This window comes from Octodon degus, unplaced genomic scaffold, assembly GCF_000260255.1.
Source record: "Octodon degus isolate 3935 unplaced genomic scaffold, OctDeg1.0 scaffold00002, whole genome shotgun sequence".
In the NCBI taxonomy this organism is placed as follows: Eukaryota; Metazoa; Chordata; class Mammalia; order Rodentia; family Octodontidae; genus Octodon; species Octodon degus.
In genome coordinates, this window is record NW_004524578.1 from 18829308 (window position 1) to 18849062 (window position 19755).

At 55.0% G+C, this 19755-nt stretch overlaps 2 protein-coding genes and 1 non-coding gene across 3 annotated transcripts in view; 2 read left to right on the forward strand and 1 right to left on the reverse strand.

Annotated features, from left to right (window-relative positions):
* Fanci (Fanconi anemia complementation group I) overlaps positions 1–480 on the forward strand; it is a gene marked incomplete at its 5' end in the record, with an annotated part of 56441 nt that extends 55961 nt beyond the window's left edge. Inside the window, one exon of the mRNA XM_023712332.1 lies at positions 393–480. Within this exon, the coding sequence (XP_023568100.1) occupies positions 393–443 (51 nt within the window). The remainder of the gene's footprint in view (positions 1–392) is intronic.
* Positions 329–16690, reverse strand: Polg (DNA polymerase gamma, catalytic subunit). The gene is made up of 23 exons (XM_004623291.2): positions 16408–16690; positions 15106–15882; positions 12025–12220; positions 10943–11107; positions 10701–10847; positions 10468–10547; positions 9642–9824; positions 9406–9560; positions 9117–9243; positions 8151–8387; positions 6943–7063; positions 6717–6803; positions 6342–6449; positions 5728–5888; positions 5036–5089; positions 4825–4942; positions 4279–4414; positions 3926–4172; positions 2743–2865; positions 2462–2630; positions 2182–2390; positions 1285–1445; positions 329–764 (listed from the first exon to the last, which is right to left on the reverse strand). The coding sequence occupies exons 2-23, from the start codon at positions 15720–15722 to the stop codon at positions 688–690; spliced, it is 3678 nt and encodes a 1225-aa protein (XP_004623348.1). The 5' UTR covers positions 15723–15882; positions 16408–16690; the 3' UTR covers positions 329–687.
* Positions 16691–16899: 209 nt separating this feature from the next.
* On the forward strand, positions 16900–16972 carry Trnar-ucg. The gene has a single exon. It is a non-coding gene; the product is annotated as a tRNA-Arg (tRNA).
* Positions 16973–19755: the final 2783 nt, after the last annotated feature.

Genomic DNA, 19755 nt, shown 5'->3' on the forward strand with positions numbered 1-19755 from the left:
CCTATGCTGGCTTCTTTCAGCCTGACCAGTATAGGCCCACACCCTCATCACTGCAGCAGGGTCCAGTGTCTCCTCCAGCCCAAAATTTTCATCTCAGCGTAAGGTAGAAGTAATAAATCTGCGGCCTGCTCCCATTTCAGAATTAGACATTCACATGTACAGTAAGGATTTCTGGCTTCTCAAAGGTGAAACCAGGCCCACGCCTCCTTGGCATTTGGGCTCAGCAGGGTCCTGTCCTCAGGGAAGGAGTTGCACTTATTTCAGAACTCCCCGTCCCTTCAGCATAATCAGCACCCACAACTGGAAGGAGGGACAGATGACACGGTAAGGGGATTTGTTGTTTGGTTTTATTTCTACTGTTCTAGAGCAGCCTTGTCACTCTCCCTTTCTAGAGCACTGCAGCAGAGCACAAAGAACCACCCAGGAAGAAAAGAAAACAATGAAATGCCTGAGTTAATAATGTGAACTTTGGGGCTTCTGCTTCCTTCGTACCGCCGAGCAGCGGTGCCCCTCGTCCTGCAGCCCTCACCGATGCTGGCACCTTGGTTCTGAACCCACTGCACCTTCAGTCAGGAGTCTTAGCAGATCCTCTGCTGAACCATGGCACCTGGCCCTTCTCAAAGCACTGCAGAGCCTGAGCCACCTGGGTGAAGCTCCACAGGAGCAAATACAGGGCTGGAGGCCGAGCTATGGGCCAGGTTGGCTTCGCTTTTCCAAGGAGCCTTTGGTGAGTTTGATTATCTGGTAAATGTCCAGTGCTTCTCCTGAAAGACAAAGCAGCACAGGTCAGGTGGCTTCCTGGAGAACTATATTGAGATCTCAGAAGTTGGAGAAGGACCATAAACTGAAATTTAAGAAAAAAGAAGTATGTGGAAGGGTTGAGAACCATTTGTAAGATTAGTAATGTTACACAGGCTTGTTTCATTTCCTTCCAAAATCTGTCATTCTGGTTTTACTTGTTTTGCATTTGCAATACTAACAATGCACTTTGACCTTCACAATAAATCCTCTTTAAACATTTCTGGTGTAGCTGAAGAGGGCACAGGTGCAGAGGGAAGATGAAGCTCTGGAACCCCCTGTGTTTACTTGAACTGCTTTCGGAAACAGATCTCCCTTATGATTCAAATATCACATTTACTGAGGCCCAGCTGTACCCTATAAACTGCAACAGCCTAGAAACACTGTTAGGTGAGATTTCTTCTCTGGGGCCTGGCCCCAGGATTCCTGCTGCCTCAACCACTTTCTGGTCTCCCACCTGTGTGAGGATGGAGGCGTTGTACTCACCCTGTGGAATCCCGTATCTTCTCTCCATCCCAGTTGGGTTGGAGGGGGTTTTACAATCCATGGTCACTTCCTTCCTGAGGCACCGGTCAATGTCGACCGCACTGAAAAAGGCGACTGACTGAGGCAAATCATTCAGACCCAGCTTATGGGCAAACATGCACCTGAAAGAGACCAGTCTCTTGTCACAGCCATGCCCTGCAGGGCTAGTACTGCCAATGTGCTACCCAGCACTCCTGCTGATGCCAGGTGCACGCAGGGACCCAACACACGCACCTCCAGTGTGCAGACTTCCTGCATTGGACCAGCATTTGAGAAATAACTTCATTAAGGTTAACCCAAAAAATGACTAAGAGGCCAGTTTAGAAAGATACTGGCTATTTACTCATGGTTCTGGGTGGCAGATCAACATTGGGCCGTAACAACACTTACTTCATCCACTGAGTTAGGAATTTTTCAAAAGAAAATACAAATCTGTATGTCTTCTAAGTCACACTTGAGTTTTCCCATTAACAATGTTTTCAAAAAAAAATTTCTGGTAGCAGAATTACATACTTTACACTTAGCGGGTCACACTTAGCGGGTCCTCTGCTGAAGGACTTCTAATGGGTAAAACACTAATGGGTAAAAGAAAAACATCTCACTTTTCTATGAATTGAGAAGTCTTCTGTTGTCTGATTTTCAGAACACAAAGGTGAATTCCTAGGGGAGCAGTCTGAGAACTGTTCATTGAAAGAACTGCCCTAAGCTTGGCCCACCTCTGTTGCCTCAGACCACTTTATAGACCTTTCAGACCCAATAAATCTTAAGTTGATGCCAGCTTTTTTAAGACTTCCCTAAACTTTGAGTTGCTGGAAGCTCAACACTGCTCAGTAGCCTGTAGGACCGTGGCCCAGGTACCTGGTCAGGAGGTTGGTGACCTGCAGGGCCAGGGCAGCGCGGTAGCGGTCTTCCTCCCGCACCAGGTAGCGAACCTCATCGTGGATGCTGATGCAGAAGCGGCCATCGATGGCAAACTCCTCAAACAGCCACCTCATGGCCACCAGCATGAGGTGCAGGTAGTCCACAGCAGAGCTCTGCACCACCCAGTTCACTCGGCTTGTCATAAACTGGGGAGGCCAGGCAGGCAGGTGAGATAGGCCCTCCCACACCTCCACCTGTCCCCGGGGTAGTGAGATACCTGCTCCCGGACAGCCGAGGGCTCCAGGGCACGGCTGATGCGACAGCCAAGCACAGGTGTCCGGGGGGTGTCAGACATGGCGATGCTCTCCAGCTTGTTAAACATTTCTGACTCTGTGCCCCCCTTCCATGCTCGCTCAGCAGCCACCTCCCACTTCTTCCTGTGCGACCTGGGGGACCACAAACAGACTTGGTCTTCAGCATCTCGGAGCTAAATCCCAAAGTGTCCCAGTTCTTGGAGGACTGCTCACACTCCACCCCAAACACACAGAAGGTTCTCACTTCCTCGTGGCCTCTCTCTGGATCTTGCGCAGATCCTGCAGGGAAACCCAGCCGTCTTCGGTCCTATCCACAGGCAGGGCCAACTGCTGTACCAGCCACTCACCCTCATCTGTCAGCCGATACCTAGCCAGTGTGACACAATTGTTCCATGGCAGTGTGCCTTGGAAGCCAGGCCACTCCCTCACAGGCCCAACTTCAGGGGAGGAAACAGGCTCAGAGGCTAACTGACACGTTAGGGTCGTGTGTTAGGAAGAGGTATAGCCCTGACAGAAACTCGGACTTCAGTGGCTTTAAACCTGGCCTATGCCATGGAAGCCCAAGGGACAGGCCATCACTGCTCTTAGCTGTCCCTTGGCTAGAGACATGGAGCTGTCTGAGGGCCAAGACCAACACTGCAGATGACAGGTACCTCAGGGCAGAAGGCATCTGGAGAGCCAAGCGTGGCTCACCCTTCACTGCCCTGTCCCGGACTCCTGCTTCCCTCCAGCCTGCAGACCCCTAATGCTCAAGAGCCACACATCACCTGCTCAAGGAGTACCAGGCCTTGCCCACCACCTGGCTGTGGTTGGTGACTCTGACAACCAAGAGCTAGCCTCCATTCTCCTCGCCTTCACAGCCACAGCCCCCAGAGCAGCCTTGGCCAACACCCCTTCTGGCCACTGGTAGCACCTACACTGGGCTTGCTCCCCTGCCTGTGCTGATCGTCACTACCCCACTTGTGGCTTCCTTCTCATTCAGTCTTTCATGAGCAGGGTTTCCACAGCCTGCAAACCAAAGGCAAACACCCACTATGCCCTGAAAAGGCTAGATGAACCTCTACCTCTCCCCACGTTGCAGGCCCTGAGGAGACATCTAAAGTGCTGTCAGAGGAAAGAAACCTGGGAGCTGGGCAGTGACCCAGAACCTGGCTTGGGCTCCCTCTGTCCACTACTCAGTCCACTCTCCAGTCTCCCCACTGCTCTCCTGCCAAGCACCTCACCCCTGCTTGCTATTATTTCCATGGACACCCGAATCCAAGACACCCATATGACTGCTGCGTAGCCAGACCTGTGGATGTGCTACCTGAAGTAGCTTCACCCTGTCAGATTCCACAGACGAGCCACCAGCAGCTAGATCACAGAGGCCTGGTGAGCACACTCAGGGAGCAGGCAAGAGGAGGGCGCAGAGCCCTGAGGGCCCTCACCAGCACAGGCCCTTGGTGACAGCATACATCTGCTGGGCCTTCTCGGCCGCCTCCTGCCTTGTGAGCCGGTGGTTGAACTGCATTAGCAGGCGCTCAGCAAAGGGCTGCCCAGCCCCATAGATGCGGCCATAGTTGAAGACCTTGGCATGTTCTCGGCTGATTCCCACGGTGGAGGCTGTCTTACTGTGCAAGTCAGTGCCACTGCTCTTCTTGCCCTGTAGTGTCATCCACCCAAAGGCCGTGCAGCCTGGAGGACAAGGCAGGCAGGAAGGAGGCAGCAGCTAAGATCATTTGCCCAGCCCTAGGCCTGCGGGGCTACGCCGCCTCCCTCGGCCCGCCTGGCTCCTGCTCACCGTGCATGCCAGCGAAGTGGGCATCTCCGAGCACTGCTGCAATCCACAGCTCCTGGGAGTCCACATCAGCACCCACAAGGACATAGCCAGGCGGGGCCTGCACCATGGCTTTCAATTCACTGCCTACTCGGTCAAGCTGTGGGAAGAGAGGGTCAGGCCCAGAAACCCCCAACACCTCCCCTGATTCCCAAGGGCCAGACATTGAGTACCAGGGCCTCAAGGGAGGGGTGCCTTTAGAGACAGTCAAAGAGCACCACCCTGCTCTCCAGTTCCAGGCCTGGAGTCCTCAGCAAAGGGCCATTAGGTAAGGAGCCCCACTGTGCCTGGCCAGCTCCCCTGCATGGCCTCATCTGAACCCACAACAGCTGTGGCTATTATGCCCGCACTGCTGGCACCAGGCACATCTGCTGAGGGAATACACAGGGTCCTGCCTGACCCAGACCTCAGGTTCCTTTACATGGTCCTTGCTAAATCCCCAGAGAACCTCTGAGACCCATTTCCAGACCTAGGAGAGAAAAAACAGGGGCCAGTATAAGGGACTCGTACCCGGGCATTGCTGGCTGTGAGCCACGTGGGCTCTACAGCACGGCGAGTGATGGTGCCGGCGGTCACCACCTGGGGCAGGATGGCCCCATATCGGCCTTCCTCATCATAGTTAGGGTGCCTGGGATGGGGCAAGAGGCAGCGACATCAGACTGTGCTGGTCCTAGGTTCCTGTCCACTCACCTCTGTCCCAGTGACCACCAGAGGCCCATACCTGGTCACAGCACGTGGCAGAGCTGACTTGGGCAGCCACACCACCATCTGGGAGCTGTAGGGATGGACAGGCTGCAGGTCAGGCACAGCTCTGGGGAGCAGAACACACTGACGCTCCTCAATAGCCCACCAGCTCAATTTCAGGGCCACTGGGAGCCCTCTCTGGCTGGCTCAGTCAAAGCAAGGGATGCTATAAGACACTGAACATAGACATGGGCCATCTAGGGACAGACCAGGCCTTCCGGGTGTTTCTGTCCCCTGTCCCCTCTCCCTGTCCCCAGGCCAGACTACACCACCCATCAGGGCCCTGCTATTTGAAAACTGAGCCAGTGACTTCCCAGAAGGATCCATCTGCCATTCCCCACCACAGGCCCTGTTCCCAGGCCTGCAGAGCTGACAGACCGACAGCGTGCCTGGCTCCTCTGCACTGCTTTATGGCTCTGGCTGTTAGACCAAGGGGTTAGGCAGATGGGAGGGCCCACCAAGGTCCTGCAACAACCTTCTTTGCATATACAGGGAAAGTGAAGCCAAGAGGGCAAGCAACTGACCCAAGGTTCAGGCTCCAGGATAAATAGGCAAGCCCCAAACGCAATGCAGCTATCCCTGTGGCCGCCTAGGCTGCGTCAGGGTAGGGAGCAGGGAAAGGAGTCCCTGAGCTGCAGAAACCCGAATCTGCACCCCACAGTGACCCACCTGATTCGTTTATGGGCATTCCTCCAGAAAGAAATCATTTTATTGATTTCCAGGGCACGGGGCCCACTGGCACCTCCTGGGCCAGCCTGCAGAGTGCTGTCCTCCATCTTGGGCAGGAAGTCCTTGGCAAAGGGGCTACCCACGTTAAAGCTGTTACCATCCTGGTGGAGGCAAAAGAAGCTGCAGCTGGAGGCAGGTGGCAGACTCCTGGGGGGGAAGGGGGCTGGGGTCCTTCCCAGAACCCAGAATGTCAAACACTTGGGGACAGTATTCTTTATCGCCTCCCTCTCTCACACATAAACACGCATGTGTACACAGTAAGCCACAGACACAAGCAAATGTGCTCCTGCTACAATACCACCATTCAGTCCACAGAACCTATCCTGTACCAGGCCAGACACCGGCCCGTCCCCAGATCACTAATTCCACCTTTGTGCTCCTTGACACCCAATGTTCAGAAAGAAGGAAAATCAAAATTCAGAGAGATGACACTGTCCACTACCACCGTCATTCCCATGAAGAGGACGGTCTCCCAGCCTGGCTCAGCCATGAGGCCTGCTGTGGGCCGGGTGATGCTGAGGATGCCAGACACAGGTGTGAACCCGCACACACACCTTGTGAGGCAGCTTGAAAAACCAGCAGCCGGGGATGTCCACATCGTTGTAGGGTCCGTTGCCATGGTGGTACGTGGGCTGGCTGGCTTTAGAGCCTCCGGCAGCAGCCTGTGGGGTCACACAGCTAGGTCATGCCTGTTCTGGCACCTGCATTCTGCAAGGACCAGGCAGTGGGGTGGGAAATGGGCCTGAAGTGGGAGCAGATAAGCTGGGAAGTGACAGCTGGGCATGAGGGCTCAGGCCTCCTCCTCGGCTTCCCAGTGTAGCAGGAGCAAGACAGCATCTACACCCCTCCCCAGGGGCTCTGGCAGGGAAGAGCTACACAGGCATGAGCAAGCCCATTGCCCAGGACCCACCCCAAAACCCTGGGCTCACCAGTGCTGGGGTCAAAGCTGGCGTCACCGTGGGCAGGATCTCTACTTTGGCCTCGGCCTCTGGGTCTAAGCAGCCCAGCTCTTCCACCTGGGAGGGCCAGGGACCACAGGAGTAAGGCTGGGGCTCCTTGGCCACACACCCACCAGCCCTCCCCTGCATAATACTTGGCCAGCCCAGGCCAGGCTGAGGTCCAAAGGCCAGAGCTCAGCATGCATCCTGCACACACCGTCTGCCACATGGCGCTGCTGTCGGTGAGCAGGAACTCCTCGGCCAGTCCTGCCTCCTGGGACTGCAGCTGCTGCTTCCCCTGCTCCAGGCAGTGCTTCCGATACAGGGACTCAATGGCTCTAGGCAGAGAACAGTGGCAACATCCTGAGTACTGGAGGCCACTCTACAGGCCTCTAACAATCCCCTTTGCCCAGGCCCCAGGATCTGCTCTGAGTCACAGCAACAGGGCTTTCCTTGCTTTTTAGACAGGGAGTGACAGCTGGAAATCGCACAGCACCCTGCACACAGGGCTCCTGGGCACAAAGCACTGCAAGTTGGGACTCAAGGCCCCAGCGCAAGCTGGCTCCCACACATTTGTCTGTGAGGGGCTAAAAGCAGCAAGGACTGGCTCAGTTCCTTTTGTGCAAAGGTCCCTGAGCCAGGACCCTTAATTTTGGGCTGCTTTAAGTACCATGACTGCCCTGTACCTATCAAAAGCTTAGAGTTGTAGCAACCGCGAACCTTCTAGGGTCAAGTGCCCAAACTGCAACCCAAAACTGACATATTTATTACAGTGCCAACACTGCAATTAAGGCTGAATACTGTGGTCTGAGAAAAAACTCATAATTAACCTCTTTTGCCTTAAAAAAAAAAAAAAAAATTAACACACGTCATAGGCTCACCACAACTCACTTCCTCAGGCCTGTGGGGGTGCCAGGTGTACCTCCGTGGCAGAGTGCTTGCCTAGCATGCACGAAGCAGGAAGTTCTGGGTTTGGTTCCCAGTACCACAAAAAAACAAAAAAAGAAAGAAAAGAAATAGGGGCAACCATCCCCTCACGAGCTGCTTGGAGAACAAAGGACGCCCTGCAAAGGGCTCATTAACACAGTGCTTGGCACATAATCAGCTCTCAAATTATACCCAGAAAAACAAAGTCATCCTCCCCTGCTGCTCCAACAGCCTACCTCTGTGAGGCTTCCTTTCTGTGAGGATGGCTGAGCTGCTGGGCTCAGGAGCAGGCCCTGCATTCCCACTGACACCCTAGGGCACCCCACATCTGGGCATGGAGGCCATGGGGTCAGGACAGCCATAGAGAAAAGAACTAGAACCCAGACTCCTAGACCCCAGTTCTTCCCATCAGCCTGAGCTGACCTTGGTCTCTCCAGCCAAGGCCCAGGGTCCCTAACTTCTAGGCCCCTCACCCCCAGGGCCCAGCCCAAGCCATACCTGTAGGGGCAGGTCACCCCCGCTGACTCCAGGGTGCTGCCCTCGGGCACCTGAGCCAGGCTGTCCTGCCGCCCAGGCACCAGGTAGCCCCAGCCATGACGCTCTGAGTAGTGCAGGGGGAAGCCGTCCCAGGTCAGCGCCATGAGTTTAGGTGTGACCCGCATCTGAAGGCTGAGGAGGCTGGGGCCCGGGGTCCATGCAGGGTCCTCTAGCCGGGGACAGAGCTTCCGGTACCACCTAACCAACCCCCAGAAGGAAAAGCATGTCTCGGGGAAGAAGGGTGTCTTAATGACACAGCCACTCGCTCTCCAAGGCCCCAGAGCTTGCTGGTGAACAAGGCCTATAAGTCACCATCCTCTTCTTTCGGATACTTTGGCCAAACCCCTGTGGAGCCTCCTAGAATGGCTGTCTCCAGAGGATAGCCTATGTCAGCACAATGGCACTAGGCAGAGCTCAGGATCCCCAAGTGTACCACCAAGTCTCCCATATCTCCCTTACAGAGGGAACACATCACCTCCCTGCTACTCTGAGGTACCAGGTCCTCCTGGGTTGGCCTCAAGAAAGGAAAGGCCAGCAGGTGACGGGTGGTCACTCTCAGGACTGTGCAGGACCATGTTAACGCCCTGCCCTTCACTCTGGCTATGCCACTCTCAGGCTCAGCTGAAGATCCCCTCCTCCAGGAGTCTCCCTTCCTGGCGCTCAGCACTGCTCGCTGTCTCACTAACTGGCACCTGTCGCTGTGCTGTCTACACGCCCACGTCTCGCAGGGAGAGAAAATGACTGGAAGGGGCGCCCTGAGCAGCGCCTGTGGCCCAGCGGCTGCTGCAGATGGCACAGCAGGTGCTCAGGCTCTGCACTTGATGAGCCCAGGAGTGAAGGAATGACAGCTGCCTCAGAGGGGGCCCTGACAAGGGGTCTTGGGAACAGTGAGGGCAGCCTCTGCTTATGTTGGGAGACAGGGCTCACCCTGGGTGTCCAGGAAGATGCTGGGGCCGCTTGGGGAGGAGCTCTGTGGTACCCTTCAACTGTTGCAAGCAGGCGTGGGCCAAGACGTTTTGCTGAAACTCCTCCTCCTCACTGGGGGGGCCAGGGTCTGTGCAGGGTAGGGGAGAGTCAGGACCAAGGAAGGACTCTCAGGAAGAACTACCCAGCCTGCTCCTTTCCCAGAGGCTGGAGTAACCCATTCCAAGGGCCCCCTGGGCCCTTAGACTGTCCCAGAGACTACCCTGCCCCATCTCCCGCCCATGTTCCCCACCTTCCTGATCCGTGGGATCCCCAGGGGCCCCAGCCCCCTCGATGGGCAACTTGCTGGCTGTGGCTGGCTCCTCCTTCTTCACCTTCTTTGCCTTCTTCTGCTTAAACTCTTGCAGGTCCCACTCCAGGTCCCAGAGCCAGGGGTCTTCCTTGTACCTGCATGGCCACGGTGGGACCAAAACTGAGCCAAAGGCCACATCTCCTGCCTTCCTGTCCCCATCCACTGAGCCTGCGTACCTGCCTCCTGACAGCAGCTGGCAGGCATCATTGGCCAGGTCCATCAGCGACTTCTTCATCTCTCGCTGCAGCTCCTCATAGGTGCTCTGTGCCTCTTCCAGGTAACGCTCCCAGTTCTGGTTGACAGGCAGGTAGGACACACCCATCTCCAGCATGCCAGCCAGCGTTACTGGGTGGGGGCACCTTGGGGACAAACACCAGCACTGTCTCATGTGTCCATGGGAGCTGAGGCTCTGGCCCAATCTCTGAGCCAGCTTGGCAAGTCCACCCCAAGGAGCCCAGTGGCAGGACTCTGACGTCAGACAGGGTATAAATACCAGCTCCACTGATACCCAGCCCTGAATCAGGTCCCTCATCTGTCACAGAGAAGCAAGTTCCCATCCTCACCAAAAGTGGGGGCTGATCACAGACGTGAGAAGGGCCACCCCTGCTGCATAATCACACATACCCAAGATCACAGCTGGGAGTTAAGCATGTCTGCACATCTCCAAGTCAGGGATGCTGAGCCCTAGAGGAACCAAGCACCTGGGCTGGCTCAAGTGAGCAGCCTAAGACAGTCAGACTTGAGCCAGGCCTGGCTGGTTTTTGGAACTCACCAATAAACCTCAGCCCTTGGCTGGAGGTCTGGGCAGAGATGCTTAAAAACTGGGACCAGGCAAACAAGCACAGCCCAGAGTCTGGGGCGCAACAGACACCACCAGACAGAGGAACTCTGTTCTTTGTGCGTAGGTAGGCTAAGTCCCCAGCTTGAACAAGAACAGTGCCATCTGATTCCAACCACCAGGACCCACTGACCCCCAGGAATCCCACACAGCCTCACCCTCACCTCTCTAAGAAGAGCGGCAGCTGCTGCTGGAAAACCTCATAGGTGGCCCACACGTCCTGGGCACAGTACCGCATCAGGTCCTGGCACAAGGTGACAGGAAGGCACTGGGCAGGCAGGCACCCACTACCGCCACCAGGTCTCAGGGTCAGATCTGGTCGTTGCACCTCCTCATGCTCAGCTGCACATCTGTCCCCCACAGCCCATGGCCCTGGGGCATCCGGCCCACACCATACCTGGAAGTTCTCCCGGACGTCCTTCATGCTGCCCTTAACAAACAGCTCTCGGGCCTCCTTCTCCAGGGGAGGCCCTCCCACATAGAGACTGTGCACATCCACCAGGTTGTTGGCACTACTGATGTCTACCCAGTCCCAGCAGGAGATCTGGGGAACACAGCAAAGGAATGGCAGATCAGCTTGGCCACAGGCCAGCCATATGGGCTGGTGAAGGCATCTACAGGTCCCCTGTGAGCTCTTACCTCTGGGCCACTGGCTTTGCCTGGGGACTTCTGAGCTCGCTGTGCAGACTGCCGTGCCTTGCGTTTCCCCTGCTTGGCTGCCATCCACAGACTGCGCTGGAAGCTGCTCAGCCCCGAGATGGCCATGTGCATGCTCATGGTATCCAGGAAGCGCATGCGGGAGCCCTGGGGTGGAGGGCAGTCTATGGCGAGAGGCTGGCCCACCACTGCTGCAGTGATGCCAAGCCCAGCCCACCTTGGTTCCTCCCACGGCGTCCCCTCCTTTAATGAAGCTGCTGAGCCATAGGATCTTCATGCTTGTTTGTGTCTGCCCTCAGCCTGTGAGGGACCTGCCCTAGGGCCCATGCCTACTACTCCTGGAGGTACAGACCTGGCCATGTCCCAGTTCTAGCAGAGGCTCCAAGCAACCCAGGCAAACAGTGGCCAAACATAACCTTCAGAGCTACCAGTATGGCCCCCAGCCTAGCCACTCATAAGCACCCAAGTTAAGGATGCATTTCCCTGTCCTGCTTGCCCTTAGGGTGCCTGAGATGGCACAGTGACAAACAGCTTTTCAGAAAGGAGGGAAGGGTAAGATGACATAGAAAGAATTAAGGTGCAGTGTCCATGTGGCCATTCCCAACAACGCATGTAATCATCAGGTACTAACATGTACTCATAAAAAAACCACTGAGCACCACACCTGGCTCTGAGTGTTTGCATGCATGCATGTGCAAACCTCCTAAAAACCACCAGTTTCTACCTTCTTTCTTTTTACCAAAAGGAAACTGAGGCTTTGAGACATTCTGGAGCTCACTATGCCCATCCATGGCTGAGGCTGAGTGTGGAACAAGGCTGTGACTCAGAGGTCTCCAAAGATCTATGCTAAAACCTGAAGTACCATGACTACTCCGTGACAACTCCAGCACTGTCTCAGGCTTGGCCTGTGGACAGACTGCTGGGTGCAGAGACCTGCAGAGCAGGTCCACAGGAGCCCCTGTAGCTATTGCACCAGATGGGGACAGAGGCCATGGAAGCCCCACCTTCCCAGCCCCACAGGGGCTTCTACCTGCTGTGTGCAGAACTGCAGCCCCCAGCCTTACCTGGATCCGGTACTGTTCCCTGATATGGGCTCGGTCAAAGCAAACGTTGTGCCCCACCACTAACTGCTCTCGCCAGTCCTGCTGGATGGAGCTGCTGGCACCAGCAGAGACCTCCAGTGGGATTAGGTCAGCCGGCGACAGCTGGCTGGTCCAAGAGTAACGCTCTTCCACCAGCCGCCGGCTGCACCAGGAATACCTGAGGGAGGGCAGAGCAGGCAGGCTGAGCATGGAGGCACCACCCACCCGCCCGCTCTCCATCACCCACTGACAACTACCACCACATGCTAGCTCCTGGACTGACAGCTGGGGTCACGCATGAGACCCAGGGGTGCTGCTCACCCTCACAGAGGTCAAGGGTGGGGAGGGGGTGCATCACAGGGCGGGATCGCCAGGCTGCTTTGCTTTCAAACTCCCACAGATAGCAATGGCACCTAGTACCACAGCGCAAGTACTTGGGCACTTGGGTGCATGTGTAGGTATTTGGGCCTGGGTATTTCTAAGGCCCATACAGAGTCTACACACGTCTGAGGTGTTTTACTAACACAGCCAACCTCTCATTTCTAAGCATAAAACAGCCAGGGTTCAAAGTGCTAGTAAAGGAGACAGATGATTATAACAGAATCCATATGAAGATTTCTTTTTTAACTGAAAGTGGCAACAACAACAAAAAATGACAAATGCCACACACACACACAGGATGAATCATCTGACAGCCGCAAAGATTCTGAAGGACAGAGAGCAAGTCATGCACCTCACAGAAGCAACCCCCTCCGTGAGCTCAGGAGACGATGGGAGATGGAAGCACGTGTGCTGGTAGAGGCCGAGGGGAGGAGCGCTGCCTACAGGACCACCCGGACCTGACACCGAACTGACGCCGACCGACTGGAAAGACTTAAGGGTTGGCCGCTAACTGTCCCCAGGGACAAAACCCACTCCACACCGGTGAGGGGCCAGGCCATGTGTGGATACCACATCTGCAGAGGACCTTCTTGCACCTTGATGGAAAAGGGGATGGGAGATTTGCCCTGGTGACACAAAACTGGTGTGTTTGGAAGAAAGGTTCCTAGTTTCAAACCCACCAATATCTAACTCACACTCCAAATGGAGGACTCAAGCTCAACCCCTCCCTTGCTAAGCCAGCAAGTCAAAGCCCTTAAAAACAACACTGAAGGGTCAGCCAAATAGCTCATCAGATTCAAAAGCTCATGCAGGTTCAATCCCCAGGCCTGCTGTGCTCGCCCCACCCCCAGGGCATGCTGAGCTGGCAATTGAGACTGGGCACGGTGATGCATGCCTTTAATCCCAGCACTTGGGAGGCTGTAAACAGGAGGATCACTAGAAGTCTGATCTAGTAGTGAGACCCTGAACATTCTGTAGACCCTTCCCTAAAATACAGGAGGGAAAAAAAACAAAGCAAAACAAAAAAAAAAAACCTGAATAAAAGGCTGAAGAACACCAGATAATTGAGGTTATGATGACAAGAAGCACTTTAGAGATAATAAAAAGCCACACTGGTGTCAAGACATAGGCCTGCAGCTGCGCAAGAAGTCACCTTATAAACTTCTTTGTGATTTTAAAGGAGGAAAGCCAAAGGGTGCACATCCTAGGTACAGCGCGCTGGAATGCGTGCCATTAACTCTACAGCGCTCCTGGGACCCTCGGTAAAGGCGGGGTGCCTGAGAGATGTCCTTCTAGCTGCACAGGCAGCCTCTGGAGTCACGCTGCACCTGGCCCCAGCCTGCTCAAGCTCCCCCCAGCCCTGGGACCCACAAGCCCATGAGCTACCTGGCATCATACCAGTGTGTGCTGGAGGGCGCCACCTGGCACCTTCGCCACCCACCTACCACTAGGGGAGGACGACAGCGCAAGCCCTGTCCTCAGCAATGACTTCCAGCATCGGGCCAGCTAAGCAGCGCCCTCCGTACCTCGGCAAGGATGGAATGATAATGAGGGCAGAATGGGAGGGGCAGGAAGAGAAGGAAGAAGGAAGCTAAGAGAGAGGAGGAGGAGGAGGAAAGGAAAAGGAACTTTCAGTAAACTGGCCAAAAGGGACGAACAGATCAGAAAAGCAGTCTTTCTTGTCACTGGTTTCCTCATTTTCTTTCAGCCACCAAAGCCTATTTATCTTTTCAAATGATGGCCACTATTCCCCTTTATTTGGCCATCAAGTTACATAATAAGCACTGTGATTCTTATTATAACTGGGACGAAATCAATACAAAATCATCCAGCTTCGCTCTTTTCAGCCATTAATGCCTACCTTATCTATTTAGCCATGCTTTCACCATTTTCAACTGCATATATAACATTTCGCAGCTTTCTTTACAAAGATGTAGCTTCCAATAGGAATAAAGAAACTGCCAACTTTTTTTGCTGGCCATGCCTGAAAGCATTAAGGTTGTAAATAGTATTTAAATCCTGGAATGAAGAATAAAAAAGGGGAGAAACAGTACTGCCATCATTGTTGGAAAAAGAAACTTGGGTAGCACTTAGAAAGTTACTTAAAAAGCAGAGAAAAAAAACTGCATATACACCTGTCTGGGACCAAAATGCCCACATGGGAAACTAGGGGAAGCAATGTGTCTCAGCCTGGGTGGTCAAGGCCATGCCACATCTGGGGGGCATCTGAACAGCTGGATGGGACTTGGTTGGGCATTCATAGGGGAGCCTAGGGATGCTGAGTAACTGCCTGAACAGCCCTACAAAAGGGAGGTTCTCGCTGCCCACAATAACCAACTGATGCCCAAACAGCAACACAGTGCCAGTGTCTTCTCAGAGTGACTACTCATGAAGCTACCGGGGGAGGGAGGAGCCCAATCTTGGTCCTCTCAAGTGGCCTCCCAGGCACTCCTGGGTACAAAATGCTGTGTGATTCTCCACCTGACATCTGCTGGGTGTTTGTTCCCTGCCTGCGTCTCCCCACTAGAGTAAGCCCACAGAAGCTGGAGAAGGCCCGCTTACTTCACACCAGAACTCCTAGACATGAGCGCCCAGTACACAGCGGGTGCTCAGGAACTCACTCAAACTTTTAAGCTGGGCCCCTACTCGTGATAATCACCCTTGTCCTTGGCCCCTACTTACCAGGCCGAGGGGGATATGGCCACCGCCAACGTGGGGCAAGTTCCCTCTGCCAAGCAGACCTCCACGTCGAACACCAGGGCCCGCTCCTCGGGGATGGCCACGGGTACGGCCTCCCCCTCGGGGCCGTACCGCGTCCAGCCCTCCGCCCAGGCCCAGCTCCGGGGCTGGGGGGGCGGCTGGGCCTGCAGCAATGAGTTGGCCGCCTCCAGGTAAGGCAGGCTCTGCTTCTGGGCCAGGAGGCGGAAGTGCTGGTCCAGGCTGCCCCCGTAGAGCGGCGGCAGGCGCAGCTCCACATCTGGCAAGGGCGCGGCTGCCTGGCCCCAGAGCCCGTGCCTCTGCAAGTGCTCGACGCTGCGGCGCACCGCGGCCTCGTCGGGCTCCGGCTCTCCGCACCCGAAGATTTGCTCGTGCAGCCCTCTGGAGAGCATCTGGATGTGCAAGGGGTTGTGCCGCAGCTGTTCGCCCTCCGAGGTTGACCCTTGCGACTGCTGCGACTGCAGCTGCCCGTCGCTGGGGACGGGGGCATGAACGGAACTGGAGGCCCAGCGACCCATTACTGGAACCGGCCCTGGCCCAACGGCGACGCTGGCCACCTTCTTCCAGAGCAGGCGGCTCATGGTTAGCACAGGGAGCTCCCTGCTGCGAGTCAGGACACTTGGCCTTGGGCTCCAGCTTGGCTGCAGTTACGGACTGTGGGAATTGGGGAGAGACACGTCCTGTCTCTGTTTTCCAGGCAGCACAATGGGGCCGACCATGCCTTCGTTCCTCCCACAAACCCTACAGGAGGCAGATGACAAAAGGCGTTATCACATGTGTGGTGTGTTGAATTAACAGCTTGACCATTTACCGTGTCCCAGAGCCCTGTGTTAAGCCCTTCGGGCACATGTTAAACCTCAAACCACCTTAGGAAACAGCAAAGTCCCTCCCAGGGAAACAGGTCCACAGGCGCTCCCGAGAACTTAAGGGAGCTGCAGCTGGGATTCGGAAGAAGCAAGACACGGGCTTGGCCCCCAGATCTGGCTCCAACGAACTGCGTGACCTTGGGCAAGCTCCTTTGGCCACCACTGCCTACTCTGCAAAATGGGGTAACGTGGTCTCCCTGTCACTGGGGACTGCAGTCGGGGACAAGGGCGCACACGTCTTGCGGCCCTGCCCTTCCCAGGCTAGCGCTCGGCAAATGGCCACTGCCACTACTGCGGCCGCCGCGGCCTCAGGGCCTAGCGTGGTTATACCTGCACCCGGATTCGAACCTGCCAGTGGCCGCCACGCCCCAAACCCCCATCAGCACCCCAGGGTCTGCACCTCGCCCAGGCACCGGCCGCCGCCCCGCTCCCCGCCTGGAGAAGGAACTGTGCCACCGCTCAGGGACCGACTGCACCCCTTCGAGCCCCTAGGAAACCTCGCTCCGCTGGGTGCTCCTCAGTCCGAGGAACCCTTGAGCTCTGGCGGAAGATGCGGAGGCCCTCTTCGCGCGGCCTACACAGCCTCGGACTGGCGTGCGGAACCAGGCCAAGCAGCCAGCTACGCTGGCAGCCGCCACTTCCCGTCTGCGCCGGGTAGATTCCGCGGCTGCCCTGGAGGCGGACGGAGGCGGCCCCGCACGGCCAATAAGAGGAGCGAAAATGGAGCAGCCCAAACGCGGGGGGGTAGCCTGTGGACTTCCGGGCGGGCTCCCTGCGGAACGCCAGACGACGGGATTCTACCCCCCTCCTCAGGAAGCAGGTGAGTCAGTCCCAAGCGAGCTGGAAGCCTTAAAAACATTATAAACTGCTCATAGGAGAACCGTTGCTGGGTGGCCGCGTGGCCTAATGGATAAGGCGTCTGACTTCGGATCAGAAGATTGCAGGTTCGAGTCCTGCCGCGGTCGCAAAGAGGTTATTTTAGCTTTTTATTTTGCAACCTTTACTTCAAAAATTGCGTTCAGTACAATAAGCACTCCTGTCCGTTTTCATCGCAATTTCAAGTTGGACACTTCCTAAACTGCTGATCCACCACGCACACTCACAGCTTCCAGGAGAAGAGGGCCTTGCTGGTGTCATCGCAGGTGCACACCTCCAAAACTTAATTCACCAGAGCCCCAGACAGGTGCACGAAGCGCCTTCCGGGCGAAAGTGCCGACTTAATCAACTGACCGGTGGCCACCTGGTGGGAACTGCGAGCTCAGACAGAAAGCTCTTCCCACCCAGCCCTGGGCCCGGCTGTCTCACTGGAGGAAACCCGGCTGTGTTCCCACCAGTCTCCCGGGTCACCACCTGCAGCTCTGGGAGCTTCGGGCGCCCACGCCCCGCAGATTTAAAGTGCCACGTGGCTGAGCCGCTGTGTCCACCACCAGAACCGGGTCAGGAGGGACGCTCAGGGGCGTTTGCAACAAACTGAAGTCTCACAGCTGATCGGAACAAAACGCAACACCCTGCCTGCCAGCTCTCGCCGATGTCCAGACGCCAGGAACTGACTTCAAAAACTGACTTGGGCATTTTTCAGGAGTGGAGTTGGGGAAACGCCGCTGGCACCCTCCCTGCTCCTGCCACCTGGAGGAGGAGAGGGAAGCTGCTGGCAAGTGGCACTGAGCCCCCCTCTCTATATTGCTTGTCCTTCATGCATGAAATACACTGGGGGTGGGGCTGGGGGGGTCTTGGTATGTAGCCCAAACAGCTTTCCCAGTGCTGAGATTAAAGTCCTGAGATTACAGGCTTGCACACAACACCCGTCTAAAAGACACTTTTCTAAGTGTATTTCTAAGTGTATTTAATATACACGGGGAAAATAGAATCAACTGGAAATGCACGATTTAATAATGTGTGAGTTTTTACTGTTACTCCTAACTTTTATACCTTGTGATTTTTTTCTTTCGTGTGTGTGTGTGTGTGTGTGTGTGTGTGTGTGTTTGAGACAAGGTTTCATTATCAGTTCAGGCTGTCCTTGAACCCACCATGTCCTCTAGGCTGACCTCAAACTCACAGCAATCCTCCTGCCTCAGCCTCCTGAATCAGCACTGGGGTTACAGGTGTGTGCCATCACACTCAGCTAATTTTGACTTCTTTACAGAAGGCCAGGTGAGAGGCTTTCAACTCAAATCAGGGAGTCCCTGAAGGAGGAGGACATTTTCATTTCTATTTCTTCTAATCTTCTACTGAAATTTAGCATTTCCTTCCTTTATGAACTTATACAAACAGCCACAGTAGCATTAGACAAACCTGTAACTTTGTCCCCAGCGGCAATCACAACTATTTTTAGACCATGTCTTAGTTACTCTTCTTTCATTGCTGGTACAAATACCCGACACCCAAAATGAAGGAAGGAAAGGTTTACTTAGCTCACAGTCACTGGAGGTTTCAGTCCATACTCAGCAGGCTCCAAGGCAGAGCAGCAGAAAGCAACCTTTCCTGGCGGTGGCAAAGCGCAAGAGCGCCAAGGAGGAAGAGCAGCAGCGCAAGCAGCTAACTTCTCTTCCCACCTGACATTGAAATGCAAATTACCTGCCCCAGGGTGGAGGCAGCGTCCACACAGTAATCAATCACAAACTCCAGAAGCTGCCCCAAGACTGCGTGAGGCTCTGGGGGGGACACCTAGACACAAACCATAACACAGCACATTACAGTGGCTGCAGATTTTTCAGAATTTTGTTTACCTGTATGGCAGTGGTTAGGAACCAACAGCAGTGACCCTGTGATTTAGTGAGTTAACAACATATTATTTATTATGTTTCCTACTTATTCCTTCTGATGTCCAGTGTCTGCTTTCCTGTGGGGTCCCTGGGTGTGTTATGCATTCAAAACCACTGGACCTAATGGACCTGTCCAGCAGGATGCTGTTGGGCCTGTCTGATGTCCAAGGGGCCTGGGACCCCCTGAGATCACTCTCAGGAGACAGATGTCCACCAGGATGCCTGCCGCCCCTCTCCTAGCGCTGCTCACACCAGCTGGGCTTCTTTGCCTGGAATCAGAATCTTCACCAGACACAGACAGGGCTGATCCTGCATCCCACTGACAATGAGGGCCCTTCCTGCCACCCTATACCTGTTTCATTTTGGGGTACTGAGGATCAAACCCTGGGCCTCCTGCCTGCTAGGCAAGTGCTGTACCACTGAGCTGTACCCCCAGCCCAAGCCTTGCTGACCCAGTACCTCCCCTTTCCCTCTTTCCTTTTCTAGGCATTTCCTTGCATCCTCCTGGAAAAGTCTAGCCCTAGTAGTAGTTCCTGAGAATCCAGCACATTTTCCTAAAATCCCAGGACTTTCTCCCATGACCAAGAGACAATGTTTATTTGGACTCCTGGCCTCACCAAAACACTAAATTTTTTTCTAAAGCATGTACCTCTGTTATATCTAATGCTGATTTCTTTTTTGTCTAGGACTGGGGATTGAACCCAGAGCCTTTGCACTGAGCTACATCCCCAGCCCTTTTTATTTTTTATTTTGACACAGGGTCTCACTCCTATACTACACCATGGGCAGGTGGCACAGACAGCACAGGCAGGAGGTGGCCCTGTAACCCACTGCTGGCCCAGGGAATGAGGGGGGCTTCCCTCCATAGCCTGCCCCCCCCCAGGATCCCTCCTGTGTGACTGTTCCCTCTCTTCCAAGAGGGTTGTGTCTGTGCTCTTACTTGTCAAAAGCCACCACTTCCAAACAAGCCACTGAGCTTCGGAGAG